General features: G+C 43.4%; 1 protein-coding gene across 1 annotated transcript; it reads left to right on the top strand.

Moving 5' to 3' along the window:
• Window positions 1-736: 736 nt before the first annotated feature.
• On the top strand, window positions 737-7,742 carry LOC308149753 (ubiquitin carboxyl-terminal hydrolase 42-like; the record flags this gene model as incomplete). Its single annotated transcript, XM_080522647.1, has 14 exons — window positions 737-977; window positions 1,412-1,621; window positions 1,803-1,913; window positions 2,405-2,504; window positions 2,942-3,009; window positions 3,132-3,202; window positions 3,333-3,415; window positions 3,511-3,622; window positions 3,791-3,931; window positions 4,096-4,196; window positions 4,308-4,464; window positions 4,825-5,493; window positions 6,382-6,674; window positions 6,947-7,742. 14 exons carry the CDS (start codon window positions 737-739, stop codon window positions 7,740-7,742), a joined length of 3,153 nt encoding a protein of 1,050 aa, XP_080378773.1.
• Window positions 7,743-16,696: the final 8,954 nt, after the last annotated feature.

Below are 16,696 nucleotides of genomic sequence, written 5' to 3'. Positions count from 1 at the left end.
TATAAACGTTCATAATATCGTGTATAAGGTCCATAATATAGTGCTTAATGTCCACATTGTCGTGTTTAATGTCCACATTGTCGAGTATAATGGCTATTCTATCGCGTATGAAGCGCTACCGGAAGTAGCAAAATGCTACTCGCGGGTGCAACATTGCAACGTTAAATAGCCTCTGGAAGGTATAAATGACTTTAATATCGTTTCTAACGTCCATAACATTGTGTATAAGGTCCATAACATCATGTTTAATGTCCACATTGTCGAGTATAATGGCTATTCTATCGCGTATGAAGCGCTACCGAAAGTAGCAAAATGCTACTCGCGGGTGCAACATTGCAACGTTAAATAGCCTCTGGAAGGTATAAATGACTTTAATATCGTTTCTAACGTCCATAACATTGTGTATAAGGTCCATAACATCATGTTTAATGTCCACATTGTCGTGTTTAATGTCCACATTGTCAAGTATAATGGCTATTCTATCGTGTATGAGGCGCTAGCGGAAGTTACTCCTTGGTTCATGTCAGTCAGAGATTACCGTATGTCAGTTCATGTCAGTCAGAGATTATGAATTATTGATATATAAGTCGCACCTGACTATAAGTCGCAGGACCAGCCAAAGTATGAAAAAAACCGCGACTTATAGTCCGGAAAATACGGTAGTTGTCAATACTTACATATTAAATAGCTAACACTTTCATCTGTGTTTGTTGTTTTTGCCCATCAGCAATGAACAATGAGAAAGGACCGCACAAAAGTTGACAGATCTTCAGAGAAGTCTGACCTTGAGTCAGTCGGGTGCAAGCGCTCCCCCTTCAGTAGTGAAGACGGGATGGACAGCAGCTGCTCCAGCTGGGGGGTGGGCCCCTCACCCAATGACACCCCCAGGGTGAAGACAGGCGGCTGCCTGGGCCCCACACCTGGAGCTACCATCTACAGCAGTGCGACCCACTCAGTGGATCGGCCCAAGGAGCAAGGTGAGAAGATATGGTTTGTTAAATCAAAAGGTCTCTTGATGCTGGGTAAAAACGAGGGCAAATACCTGCACTCACTGTAAATGTATTCACTGTGTGTGCTGAGGGGATTCCCGCCCAATTGACCGACTGAACAGGTTTCCTAGGTGTTGTGTGTCTTTTCTCTATGGCATGGCAAGTTATGTAAGCATGTTGTACTGTGAGGGGAGGTAATCAATCGCTTAATGTAGCCCCAAGCAAATGACCCAGAATGAGGTTCTCTCTTGTAGAACCTACTGTGTGATGTCAGTAATAAAGACAGCATCTCTCTGCCCTCTGCTCTCACCTAGCACTCCATCGCTTGTTCCATATAAACAAAACGTAAAACTTTCTTTAAAAGTATTTTCCGCCTGTGACTAATCTCAGTGTTTTTATTTGTGTTTCCCCACCCTCCCCAGTGGTGCTGAGCAGTGGGGACGACATTGGCCTCCCCCAGAAGGTCCTGTTCCCTATGGAGCGGCTCAACTTGAAGTGGAGCCAGATCCACCGCATCGGAGCGGGCCTCAAGAACCTGGGAAACACCTGCTTCCTCAACTCGGCTCTGCAGTGTCTCACCTACACCGTTCCCCTCACCAACTACATGCTGACCCGGGAACATTCCAAAACATGTATGTGAATGAAGATATAACCAATCTGGTTTCCAGACCTGTTTAGAATGACTATTTTGGTCGTGATATATTGCATTTTAAACAATTGTATTGAGGAATGAAGTTAATCGGAACAGAATGCTAGAAGATACGGTACAACATGCCTCTTATCCGATTAACCTCCATATCTGTTCCCCTTTAGGTCATGAGCCTGGTTTCTGTATGATGTGCACCATGCAGAACCACATCACCCAGGTTTTTGCTAACTCGGGGAACGTCATCAAGCCCATTGGTGTCTTCAATCAACTAAAACGTGAGTGTCCACTCACAATCAGAAAAAAAACTATATTACTATTTAATATATGCTTGATGGAAATATGTGTTGTTGTAAAAAATATTAATAATAATAACTGCCTGCAATCACATCAGAACAAAACAAAAAAACATATTTGCTGTATCAAAATAATAGATATATGGACAATATGACCAGCCTGTCAGCTAAATAGTTTTCTCTCCAAAAATGCAAAGAGAGTTGGATAGCATCACAGGTGCCAAATCCAGGGAACACACAGTATCTTCAGAAAATTTATTTTCCCTCCAAAAAAGTAGAAGGTGCTATCAATTTATTTTGGAGGGAGAACTATTTGACAGACAGCTTCTTAGCAATAGCATCCTATGCTTCCACCAAAATACCAAACGATAAGTAACAGCTAACCATAACCATGTCAATGTGATTGTTTAATGCTCTCAAGTTTTTGTCAACTGTATGGTTTCGTCATCTACCTGCCCTGTTACACCCGGTAGGGATTGCAAAGCACTTCAGCTTAGGGAGTCAGGAGGATGCCCACGAGTTCCTGCGATGCACAGTGGATGCTATGCAAAAGTCCTGCCTGCCTGGAACCAAGTAGGTGTTACTGAGGGAGTTATGGAAATCAGTGTTCAGCCACTAGGATGTAGTGTACTTGGATCTGACCTACATTCATATTTAGCTTAGAATACAGTGAGACATGATTAATAGATATGTTGCAATGACCCTCGCTTATAGAAGCGACCCTTAAAACTGACTGTAGCAAGCTCTTGTGGATAGTGGATTTCCTTTCTGCGCCAACAGGTTACCTTTCTGTAATTATCTTTGCTCTATTTCCTCTGCTGTCTCTTCCCCTTTATTTCTTCTTCTCAAAGGGCTGTAACAGTTTGTGTTGCTAATGGTTAATAAACGAGTATCTTGATTTGAGAATGTACTGTAGTACAGACTGGCTGACTATTAGGAATAATTCATTCACATTTTGAGTAGTTTGTAGTTTGTCTTTTTAATTCTTCTGACATTTCTTTTTTCAATAGATTGGACAGGCAAACGCAGGCAACCAGTTTTATCCACCAAGTCTTTGGAGGGTACCTACGATCCAGGGGTAAGTTATTGGTCCAAACTTGCATTGCTCATTTGTATGCTGCTTATACTGTATGTATGTTGCTTACCCGTACAAAGTTAGCAAAGAAAAGCACTGAATCTTCAATGCTCAATCTTTCACAGTAAAATGTTTAAACTGCGAAGCAGTCTCTGACACGTTTGACCCCTACTTGGATGTCGCATTGGAAATAAAGGTAACACACAATTATACATAATCATTCTGCTGTTTCACATCAATCAAGTACCTTTTACAAGAATTATTCATCGTGATATGAGATATTGGTAATAAGTAAATAATTGAGAATTGTGTCTGTCGTCTTGCAGACGGCTCCCAGCATAACCAAGGCACTGGAGCAGTTTGTCAAGCCAGAGCAACTGGATGGAGATAATGCATACAAATGCACAAAGTTAGTATATACCTGTATTCATTTATTTGTGCAGCCTATTGAGTTTTGATTCCTCACATCATAATGGAATGCAACTGACTAAAACCTGTCTGCAGGTGTAAGAAAATGGTTCCAGCCTCAAAGAGACTCACCATCCACCGGAGCTCCAACGTGCTCACCATCTCACTGAACCGCTTTGCCAACTTCAACGGGGGCAAGATTAGAAAGGTAAGATCATTTTGGGAATATTTGGATTCAGGTTTAGAATGTTAAATGCAATAGGGTATTTTTTTCCTCTTCTCAGACAATCAGAAATGCCTTAGTTATTTTGAAGATGTACCCCCTGTTCGTTTCCCTGTGTGGTTTCCCTGTGTCGTCCTTACTCTCCTTACTCAGGACGTGAGGTACCCCGAGTACCTGGACCTTAGGCCCTTCATGTCCCAGTCCCACGGGGAGCCCCAGGACTATGTTCTGTATGCAGTGCTGGTCCACTCAGGCCGTAGTTGCCATGCTGGACACTACTACTGCTACATCAAGGTATCTCACACACACACACACACACACACACACACACACACACACACACACACACACACCCCCCTCATAAAAATTCAGTTCACCAGTGCATCAGCCAGTCTCATTTTGCTCAGAATTAGATGTTGATGTGATGTGACGTTAACAGTCCTCTTCTTAATTATCAGGCCAGTGACGGGCAGTGGTATGAGATGAACGACTCCTCGGTGTCTGTCAGTGACATCAGATCCGTTCTCAACCAACAGGCTTACGTGCTCTTCTACATCAGGTGAGTACCACAGAGGCGCAAAGACATTTCACAACTTACATTTCTTGTGCATGCCCCCCCCCCCCCCCCTTTTTTTATCACGAAAACATCTTGTTGTATTCCGGCCACCAGGTCACCTGATCTGAAGAACGGAGGGAACTGTAACCTCGTGAGCCGCACCCCAGGCCAGTCGTCCCCGCGCCCTGTCCTCACGCCCAGTGTCAACCTCGGGCTTTGCCACAACTCCACCGGCTTCATCGGCCCCCAGCTGCCCCCAAACATGGCTAAGGTACAGCCTCTATACTGCACTGTATACACACACACACTCTTTAATTGTCATATGAGCCTCCACACGCAGCTTCACACCACATTGGCATGATACTTAATGATAATTCTGATGATTATTAAAGATCAATGAATGATAATACTGTATTCACAGCAAGCTCGCGTACCAGTGTTTCGCACAGATTTGTTTTTGGCAGGGCACATGAGTACACATCCAGCGATGCCATTACCATTTACTCATTTTCTATTGAGTTCTATCTAAGCCAAAACTCCAGACAGGGGGGTCCGCCCCACCTATTCAATGGTAAGGGAAACAGCAGTGTGTAATGAGGCTTGTAGCTAACTTATTTTGGTTGTTTCACAGAACACCCTTCACGTCAACGGGAACGGCTCTCTAAGAGACAATCCATCTGGCTCCAAGCCTAGCACCAGCAGTGGCGGCCTCGGAAAACCGAGCCACGTGCTGCCCTCCGCCTCCTCTTCTTCATCCTCCTCGTCCTCCATCTCCTCAAACCCACTCTGCCGTCCCACTGGGATCCCCGACCGTGCTCTCCTTCTACAGAAGCTCTCCTTCTACATTGGCCAGGGCAAGCAGATCCGCCCCTCCTCATCCTCTTCTTCAGCCTCAGCTTCCTCCTCTTACGTCCAGCCGTCCGCCTCCTCCTCTTCCTCTTCCTCACAGTCTACCTCAGCCTGTATGTCCGCCCCTCGCCCGCCTCGTGTGAACGGCACGTCAGCCAGTAATGGGAATCACGGCTCCTCCTTCCTGGGGCCGTACGGCCACGAGTCATCAGAGGAGTCTGATCAGGAGGGCGGCGCTCTAGAAAACGGCCTGGCCAAGCCTAATTTCAACGGGAGGAACGGAGGAGCCGTCTACGGACCGGCCCCGCGACCCCAGCCGGCCGTTAAGACCAACGGTGCTGGTGGGAGTGAGGCTGGGGCGCACCACAACAGTAACGGCATCGCCAAACCCAACCAGAACGGTCACCAGAACGGACTCCACAAAGTCAATGGCCTCAAACACACTGACAAGGTACTTCAAATAACATGCCAAAACGGTAGCATAGAATAGTTTCTATCTGATAAAGTGTGGTTATCTGATATCGGGCCACGTATAGGATTGTTGTCATGGTATTTGGCTGCTTGCAAGGACAAGAGAAGAAGGTATTGTTGTTGAAATACTATTGCAAAGCATTATCCTGCAGTATGTAATCATGTAATTATCCTGCAGTATGTAATCATGTCATTATCCTGCAGTATGTAATCATGTCATTATCCTGCAGTATGTATTCATGTCATTATCCTGCAGTATGTAATCATGTTTGTATGTCAGTATGTAATCATGTCATTATCCTGCAGTATGTAATCATGTCATTATCCTGCAGTATGTAATCATGTCATTATCCTGCAGTATGTAATCATATTTGTATGTCAGTATGTAATCATGTCATTATCCTGCAGTATGTAATCATGTCATTATCCTGCAGTATGTAATCATGTCATTATCCTGCAGTATGTAATCATGTCATTATCCTGCAGTATGTCATCATGTCATTATCCTGCAGTATGTAATCATGTCATTATCCTGCAGTATGTAATCATGTCATTATCCTGCAGTATGTAATCATGTCATTATCCTGCAGTATGTAATCATGTCATTATCCTGCAGTATGTAATCATGTCATTATCCTGCAGTATGTAATCATGTCATTATCCTGCAGTATGTAATCATGTCATTATCCTGCAGTATGTAATCATGTCATTATCCTGCAGTATGTAATCATGTCATTATCCTGCAGTATGTAATCATGTCATTATCCTGCAGTATGTCATCATGTCATTATCCTGCAGTATGTAATCATATCCTGTCAATATTTTCATCAGTGCGCCCATTGATGTTTGTGGTTGTGGTCTGTTGCAGGTTTCTAGCAGTGGTCCTGGGCTGTCGTCTGGTGTGGGTCCAAGCATAGCTAACGGTCATGGGCTGTCGTCTGGTGTGGGTCCAAGCATAGCTAACGGTCATGGGCTGTCGTCTGGTGTGGGTCCAAGCATAGCTAACGGTCATGGGCTGTCGTCTGGTGTGGGTCCAAGCATAGCTAACGGTCATGGGCTGTCGTCTGGTGTGGGTCCAAGCATAGCTAACGGTCATGGACTGTCGTCTGGTGTGGGTCCAAGCATAGCTAACGGCAGGGAGTCTCATCACAGTCGGCCAAGGTGAGACAACCCTCACACCTCCAGGCACTGTGCAGATTTCAATGATTTTAAATTATGATATTAAGAATGTAATTGTATTAAGCCTGTATGCTTTTCTTCTTCTTTTTTTCTAGCAAAGAGGTATATAATACCCAGGCCACCCCTTCTCAGAGTGAGAGTCTGCATGGTGCAGTTAGTGAGGGTCGACTCTCCCTTACACCAGAGATATGCGCCTCCACCCATGACAACGGAGCTAATCCGCTCCCTCACCACGCACCATCCTCTGCTGCTAGTTCGCCAATGCCCACTGCCACCATGAACACATCGGATGTAGGAGCTAATTCGCCAACCGATGCCCAGAGGGCAAGTAGTTCCACTACGCACCCCAACAACCAGACGGCCTTATCCACCCAGCCGACACCCTCCCTCGACACCCCGGTCACCTCTGCCTTCTCCAAGCCCCCGCCTGGCCCAGCCCCGGGGGCCTCTGTGGGCCTGGTAGCCCCACACAAGTACGACACCAGGGAGATCCAGAGAACTGTCTCTGAGACCGACAGCCTGGCCACAGGGCCGGAGCGACGAGAAGAGGGCAGAGAGCCCCATCTGGACAAGCCCAGCTCCAAAGAAGCAGTGAGGAGGGCAGGAAGCAGTGAGGAGAGGCCGAACCGGAAGCGCCGTTACCATGGCGACGACCATGTCAACGACCACTCTCCCAATAAACAACGCCGCACCGACTACGATGACTTCAGCCTCCCTTCTGGTCATGCATCGCCAACGGCACCCCATCAAGGAAGCAGTGAGGAGAGGCCGAACCGGAAGCGCCGTTACCATGGCGACGGCCATGTCAACGACCACTCTCCCAATAAACAACGCCGCACCGACTACGATGACTTCAGCCTCCCTTCTGGTCATGCATCGCCAACGGCACCCCATCAAGGAAGCAGTGAGGAGAGGCCGAACCGGAAGCGCCGTTACCATGGCGACGACCATGTCAACGACCACTCTCCTAAGAAACAACGCCGCACCGACTACGATGCGGAGGCGTTTTGTCTGGAAGAGAAGGAGCTGGCCTGGGACTGGCTGTTGTGACTGTGTGTGCACTTACACCACCACACCTATCCTGGACAGACTTGAGGACATTTCCAGCTCTTTTATGTTTTTGCTTTTTCCCCCCTCTCTTTCTCTCAACCCTTTCACTGGAGAAGACAACTTTTTTTCTCTGCATCCCTCTTTTCACACTCACTGAGACACCCTTTCTTTCTATCCTTTCTTTTAAACTCATTATTCAAGTATACAAAAAAACATTAAAAAATTTAGCATCACTTTTGGCTGTGGACCTTTTGTGTTTGCTTTTTAAAAATCCAGTTTGTTTTTTCTAGCGTTCATAAGAAAGAATACTGTGAATTTAATTTTGAACTGTACTATCAGTTATTTTTTATACATAAACAGTCCTGTATCAGGAATACCAATAGAGAATTTTTTTTTTTTCATGTTTCTGGTTTGTTTTAGACAATTCCCACAACTTAATTTAGACCATGTTCTATGGACATAAGTCAGTGAAATGGGTATGGTTTGCTGTTTTTTCTACGTAAAATAAAATATGACAACAGTTATGTTATACCTTTTAGTTCAACAATAGCATGTAAAATGTATACATTGTACAAGGTATATAAAAAGCCTTAAATACATTTGTTAATGTCAGAAATTGTAACCCTCACTTTGTTTACAAGCATTGTTTGTTGGAGTGAATGCTTATGATGGGGCATGTACACCACAATGGGTAAAATGTCCGCCTTTCTACCAGATGGAGTTATTATATGGAAGCTACCCCTTTTGGTTAAATCATTTTCGTATGAGTGATTGATATACTGAACTGAGTGTCACAGACTTTTTTTGGGAGGTCAGAGAATGGTTGTTTGTTGTACCACTTCTTGGATTCAGGGCTTATCATACGTATACAGTGCAATGGCATGGTCGTTTTTGTAGGTTTTTCTAGTCATACAATGACAGAATGGGTTTAACATGGGAGCTAAATACTCATTTCTTATTCACGTGACACAGTATTGAAATTATAAAGCCAAAGACTAGTTTGGAGCCAGTTAGGCCTTTAGGTGTCTAGTCAGTCTTTATACGGTACACACAGGAAGGTTGAACATCACATTTTATTCAAAGTTCTCATTTATCTATTGCTGCTGGATTGAAAAAATTAGGTGTAGTGCTGAGGCACAAATGTGTACATTTCAAGCCTGCAAACTGCGACACTTTAAATGAATGTGCAATAACACTATGTGCAATATGACAACCCTAGTCGTTTTATCTGTACAGTATAGTATAGTGGATAGTGTACATAGCCTTTATTTATGTAAACCAGCTCCTTTCCCTTCTTGTTTTTTTAGTTTTTTTTCTTCTTTCCTAGCACCAGGGGAGCCACCCCTCCCAAATGTCGTTGTTTGGTACCTGTACTATAGCAATGACAATAAAGACCATTCATTCATTCATCTTTAGCTGTCTAGTTTTAGGTTTTTGTAGTTTTAGTTTAGTTTTAGATTATCTTAGACTGTTTTAGACTAGTTTTAGTTTTAGACTATGTAGTTTTAGTTTAGTTTTAGTCTATATTGACGGAAAGTTTAGATTATTTTAGACTATTTTAGACTAGTTTTAGTTTTAGACTATGTCGTTTTTAGTTTAGTTTTTAGACTATGTAGGCCAGGTTTTGTATTGTATTTGTATATATTATTTTGTATTTTTTTATTTATTATTTTGTATATTATTTTTATATTTATATATGTATTGTATTTTTATATATACACAAATATGTACATTTCAAGCCTGCAAACTGCGACACTTTAAATAAATGTGCAATAACACTATGTGCAATATGACAACCCTAGTTGTCTATCTGTACAGCAGTGGAGGCTCCTCCATAGAGGTGGAGGAGGCCTGGCCTCCCCAATAATTTGAGAGAAGAGAGAGAGATTTAAAAAAGCAATAATTATATTTTTTATTTTTTATTTTTTTAACAAAAAACATATATATATATTTTAAATATTAATATCATTTATTAATATTATTTCCGTTTTGTTCATAAATCTTTTCCATGGCTAAAACCCAATATTGCAATTGTAAATTCTTGTAAATTCTTTCCTAACACCAGGGGAGCCACCCCTCCTAAATTTCGTTGTTTGGTACCTGTACTGTAGCAATGACAATAAAGACCATTCATTCATTCATTCATTCATTCATATTTGTTTGTGGTGGATGTTGTATGCCTGTGAACTGGTTACAATTGAAAATGAGCCCTTGGGGCTCAATGTGTTTTTTACCTGTATAAATAAAGGTAAAAAAAAAAAAAAGTTACGTTACCCTTAAAACTTTTAATACATTTTTTCATTCTTAGGCTTCTCTCTGTCTAAAAATAACAAGTGCTTCTCTGTTCATAAGACCAAGGACTTCCTCGTAGTGAGATGAAGTCACTGACACTGATCTAGGGTCAGTTTTGGGTTTTCCCCGTGAACGCTAAAGGATATTACTTATTTGTGGTTGGTAAATTGATCCTAGATCCATGGGAACTAGGGAGTGGCCTCTAGTGATGACCTGGTCACACTGACCACATGATCCTTCACTGGGGATTTTTTGTTTGTTTTATGTTCATGTTTTCTTGCCAAACCTTGTGAATGAAATTTACTACCTCCAACCAAATCTCATATAATTTGACCAACATGACATAGGGCCGGTTGCTCAGACAGGGCTTAAATAAAGACAGGACTAGGCCTAATCTTGACTAGTTAAACTAGGTAATTTAAGCCGCTTGCATGAAAGTATCTCAACTGTGCCTTAGTAAATCGGAGACTATGGAGTCCTGGAGTAAGCTAAGTAAGCCTTATTGCAAACACCTGGATTAAGCCTCATTTGAGGGAGGCGGAGCCAGGCTAGTTCATACAATGGTCCCCATGAAAACCCGGAATGGAACAGAAAACACAATTTTTAGTGAGAACATTGATATAACAATACCAGGAGCTTTTATTTTGAAAGCAAATGGTTTTATCTTAATTGTCAGAAAAATATGTAAGAAACTGATGTGACTGATGTGGATCTTGAGATGGAACAATGGCAGTGGCAACCAGAATTCGTTCAAAGAACTACACTGAGTTGGAAAAGACGCTACTAAAACAAATTGCATCAAACCATCCAATCATTGAAAGTAAAAACCATACTGCTGCTACCGAGCAAAAGAAGAAGAGTAGTTGGATTGCAATTAGCAGTTGAATTTAATGCAAATGAACAAGTAACAAAACGAACAGTACAGCAACTTCAGGTGAGATCTTCATTCATCTCTTCATGAGATTATCAGCATTTCACTTCTTATTTGCTGCTTTTTTTGGCCTCGGCTCACCTGTAAAAGAGATGCAAATCTCAGTGTGACTTCCCTGGATAAATAAAGGTTAAATAAAATAAAAAATCATATTTGTGTAAGATAATTCATATTGAATGACATCTGATTTTATAGACTCTCTGGAAGAACATCAAACTGACTTTAAAAAAACAGAGTGCAGAAGCCAGAAGAGAGCGATTCACTACTGGTGGCGGACCACCAAAAGATCACCAAACTGATGAATTCAGTGATGTGCTTTCTGGAATGATAGAGCACCAGCTCTGTGAAAGGAGGGAGGAGGGATTGATTAAGAGACATGAAATATGTCTGAATATTTATGAATATTTATGACTGAAAACATTGAATATGAATGAATGAATGAATATGTGAACGAACGAATGAATACGTAAACAGATACGGCCAGCACTAATGTTGTTGGGGGGGTTTTCAACATAAAAGGACATGAACTAGAGTGATTGTTATTTATACTCAATATACCTTCACTCAATTTCCATTATGATGTTTCACAAAGCTTTATCCTACTGTGTCAACTTCAAGTTCCTAATTATCATATGTTGCAACTTTGAGACTTGTTGATAGTCACACCTTGTTCAAGAATAAACTATTTAACAAAGAAAACAAGCTTCCTTGGTTTCATATTTGTTCATCTATACAGGCTCACAGCCGCAGAGGACGACCCCCTGCTGGCGGGAAAGCTGAACACCTTCTACGCCCGGTTCGACGAGGGGCGAACGGAGGCAACCACAACACAGACACCACTCTCTCCAGCTCTCAGCAGCCTCACCCTCACAGAGCACGAGGTGAGACGCGTACTGAAGGCGGTGGACCCCAGGAAAGCCTCGGGGCCGGATGGCGTCCTGGGACGGGTGCTGAGAGACTGCGCCGACCAGCTGGCCGGGGTTTTCACCAACATCTTTAACCAGTCCCTGTCCCAGGCCACCGTCCCACCCTGCCTGAAAACCTCAACTATCATCCCAGTCCCGAAGAAAAGCACGGTGAGCTGCCTAAACGACTACCGCCCGGTGGCACTCACACCAATCATCATGAAGTGCTTCGAGAAACTAGTCCGGGCCCACATACTCACACGCCTCCCGCCCAACCTGGATCCATACCAGTTCGCCTACAGAGCCCACAGGTCCACAGAGGACGCCATAGCGACGACTCTCCACGCCACTTTATCCCACCTGGAGAGATGAAACAGCTACACGAGACTGCTCTTCGTGGACTTCAGCTCCGCCTTTAACACCATCCTTCCAGACAGGCTAGTGACCAAACTACTAGACCTGGGTCTATCACACTCTATATGTGCGTGGATCAAGGACTTCCTGACCGACCGCCCCCAGAGGGTGCGGGTGGGCCCCCACACCTCCACAGCCCTCAGCCTCAGCACTGGGTCACCCCAGGGCTGCGTGCTAAGCCCCATCCTCTACAACCTCTACACCCACGACTTCACCCCCATCCACCCCAGCAACTACATCGTAAAGTTTGCAGACGACACCACCGTGGTGGGATGTATCTCGGGGGGGGGACGAGGCGGCGTACAGGGATGAGGTAGAGCAATTGAGCAAGCTGTGCAAGGTTAACAACCTGCTGCTAAACAAGTCAAAGACCCAGGAATTCATCGTAGACTTCAGGAGGAAAAAGTCTGAGATCCTGCCCCTGCTCATCGACGGAGAGAGCGTGGAGAGAGTCTCAAACCTCCGATTCCTGGGACACAACATGCGGGATGACCTGGCCTGGAAGGACAACACTAAAGGCACCATCAAGAGGGCACAACAGCGGCTATACACCCTGAGATGCCTCAAGAAACAACACAGCAAGAAGGAGATGCTGGTGGCCTTCTACCACGGCGCAGTGGAGAGCATCCTCACCTTCGGCATCTCCAACTGGTTCCACAGCTGCACGGCAGCGGAGAGAAGCGAGCTACAGAGAGTCGTGAGAACAGCACAGAAGATCACCGGCGCCCCCCTCCCCTCTCTGGAGGAGCTGTACAAAACACGCTGTCTCAGGAGGGCCTCCAAGATCTCCAAGGACCCGAACCACCCTGGACACGAACACTTTGTCAAGCTGCCCTCGAACAGGAGGTACAGGACCCCGGCCGCTAAGACAAACAGACTGAAGGACAGCTTCTACCACAGGGCCGTCAAGGCCCTGAACACAGAAAAGGCCTAAGTTCTGGGCCCAGGACAGTCCGGACGGATTGTATGGCAGCTAGTGCTGAGGCACAAACATGTACATTTTCAAGCCTGCAAACTGTGACACTTTAAAATAATGTGAAAAAATACTTTCTTGTGAAATATGACAACCCTAGTTGACTATCTGTGCAGTATAGTACAGTGGATTGTGTACATAGCCTCTATTGATGTAAACCAGCTCCTTACCTTCTTGTGATTTTATGCATCTATGCTTTTTCTAAAATGTGTTTCTTTTTCCTTTCCTAAACACCAGGGGAGCCTCCCCTCCTAAATTTCGTTGTTTGGTACCTGTACTGTAGCAATGACAAATAAAGTCTATCTATCTATCTATCTATCTATCTATCTATAGCCTACATTGTGAAGGAATGCCCCACAACAATGGAGCAATGAATGAGATAATTGCTGCACTATAGCTAGTAGTAGTAATTGTTGCACAATGCTCATCCTCGCCGTAGATTTTTTTTTGTGATCAATTTTTATTTTTTATTTTATGTACAAACACACAAAGGACAATGACAAAACAATTACCAAAATACACAACATTCATACCTGCATACATTCCCCCTACCCACCCTCCCACACCAAGGTCTTACTCCGCCCAAAAACCCTCAAGAAGGATTTAAACCAGCTCAACATAAATGCCACCAAATAAAGTAAATAAACATAATAGGATAAACATAAAACATTAAATACTATAATATTCAAATATCAATACCCACACCATTACAATTATTAATAGTAGCCTATTTAAGATTATTATAATAGTATTTTAGTACTATAATGTTATAAACATAATGAATGGCCTTTGAAAGAAGAGAATAAAGAAAGGAAAATGGAAGAGAAGGAAAAAGAGAAAAAAAAATATATATATATATCATACTAGTGGAATAACCATAAGTTATGCATATCACCTCTGCATACATTCTATAAAGGAAGTCCATAAACTAATATTCTTTTCTTGAGCGCCATGCATGCTGACCTTTCTAGTTTGGCTAGATCTAACACAGTGTTTAACCAATGCTGATAGGACAAGTCATGGGGGTCTTTCCACCTCTGAGCTACCAGTTTTTTGGCGGCTGTGAGGCCTACCAGAAGCCAGCGTTGGTGCATCATTGATAAATTTAAACTGGTAAAATCATTCAGTAGTAGAATTATTGGGGAGCAGGGGATAGAGGACCCAAGAAACTCAGACATCTTATTGATGGCCATACCCCAGAATGATTTAACACCAGGGCAATCCCACACCATATGGATGAAAGTTCCTGTTGTGTTTAATGAGCATAACTGACAGTTTGGCGAGGGTGTTAATTTCATCAAAAAAAGTTTGCGGGGTGTACAGTATAGCCTGTGTGCAAAGTTATAGTGAATCATCTGATGATTGGGGTTGCGAGATGCTAAGTTGATCTTAGTCCAAACCGCAGTCCAATTGATTGTAGATGGTGAGATAGAAAGGTCATGGCTCCAACGCAAGTTAATTTGTAGAGGGATATCTGCACATTTGATCATAAGTGTGTAAAGGTTAGAGACTAAGGCTGTGGTAGGTTTACCAACAAACATTTTGTGGATGGGATGTACCTTCAAGTCTTCTCCCCAGGGGACTCCGTATGCCCGTAGGGCACTGCGGAGCTGGAGGTAGAAAAAGAAAGAGGTGCCAGGTAAATTAAAGTGAGATTGCAGGTCTTGAAATGATCTAAATTCATTACCTACAGTGATGTCAGATAGGGTGTAAACCCCTTTTCCACTCCACTGAGGGAAGGAAATGGGGCGACCTCCTGAGCAAATGGTTATAAAAAAGTTATTAAATAACGGAATGTAAGGATGGAACTTTAGATTAATGTTGGCCTGCATTTCTACAGTTCTCCATGTGGCGACAAGATGAGAGATTAAAGGGCCAAACTTGGATTTACAGGTTTTGAGAGGAATGTTAGAATAGATAACATCCTGAAGCCTATGTGGGCTCACCAACTTCTCCTCCAGAGATCGCCAGGCTACTTGTGCATCTGACTCACCCCTCTCACCTGGTGGCTGTGGCGCAGGAGGTAGAGCCAACATTTAATGATCACAAGGTTGGCAGATTGGCAGTTCAAACCCTGGCTGGCCACATGTCGAGGTGTCCTTAGGAAAGACACTGAACCCCAATGAGCGAGCCGGTGCCTTGCATGGTAGCTTGCTGCCATTGGTGTGGGAATGGGTGAATGAGAGGCCATTGTAAAGAGCTTTGGAATAAGGCGCTATATGAGTCAGTCCATTTACCCTCTAAAGTCATGACTTCAAGTCTTCAAGATACGCTACACCACAAAGACACCCAAGTACCTGTCAACATACTTCCAAAAAGTGAACAACGTCCACACATACAACACCAGAGGAAGCTCCACGAACCACGTTCAACCGCGTTGCACCACAAACAAGGGGTTAAACTCGTTTGCAAACTATGCAGTAAAAATGTGGAACGCCCTTCCTATAATCTTAAAGGAGTGCAAAACACTGCCCACCTTCAAAACCACTCTCAAAAAACATTTACAGGAGGCAGTGGCGTAGCGCAAAATCCCGGGGCCCCCCCGCAAGGTGGCGGCGGGGGCCCTTTCGCGACGGAGTAAAAAAAAAAAAAAAAAAAAACTGCGTTTTTTAGAGGCCGATGCGTTATTGACGTTGCGAAATATGCACTCTACATTCTAAATGCTTGACTTAGCAAAAGGTACAAACAAGTGAGAGCAATAGCCTATAACTAAAACCAAATGGTAGACTACACTACATCAGTAGAATGTATTATAAGTAGAATAGTACAAGCTTTATTTCTTTTAACAAAGTGTGGTGTGCACAGCAGTGTGATATCTGTAAACATATCTGTAGACTCTCCGCTAAGGGTTGCCAGATGGGATTGAGAATTTCCAACCTAACCAATCTAAAAACGTCTAAATCCACCAAAAACCAGCCCATCTGGCAACCCTGTCTCCGCTGCATCAGAGTCTACTTGTTGCGTAAAATTGGCCAGGGTTAGTTTTTGATTGATTGATTGATTGAAAACTTTATTAGAATGTTTGCAGAAGTAGGTACATGAAAGTACATATTACATACAAGGTCAAACTAAAAGGATAAAAACCCAAGAAAGCCACTGGCTTATTTCAATTGGGGTCCTAGTCAAATCCTTTGTTGGACATCTCGTATATTGGTATATTGTGGCATTTCTTTACTGTTTGCCATCTGGTCTAGGAATACCCAGGGAGACGCAGACAGCAGAAGTAGATTCGAATAGTAGAATAGAAAAAAGAAACAGCTATATATAGCCTAACCATGATGCACTGACAGCCTGTGACTGTGAACCTGGCCGGACCCTGCCCTTCTGCCTGAGTTTGAGTATGATGCTGCCCAAATAAATGTTATTGTTTAGTGCTGTACGCTTTCGTGGTATTATATTGTGTGAATTATCATCTGTATGTTGTTTTTCTTTCACTGTG

The sequence above is a fragment of the Nansenia antarctica genome (assembly GCF_963989245.1).
Source record: "Nansenia antarctica genome assembly, chromosome: 1".
In the NCBI taxonomy this organism is placed as follows: domain Eukaryota; kingdom Metazoa; phylum Chordata; class Actinopteri; order Argentiniformes; family Microstomatidae; genus Nansenia; species Nansenia antarctica.
The sequence above is the reverse complement of the archived record's forward strand: the minus strand, read 5'-3'. Positions and strand labels throughout refer to the sequence as shown.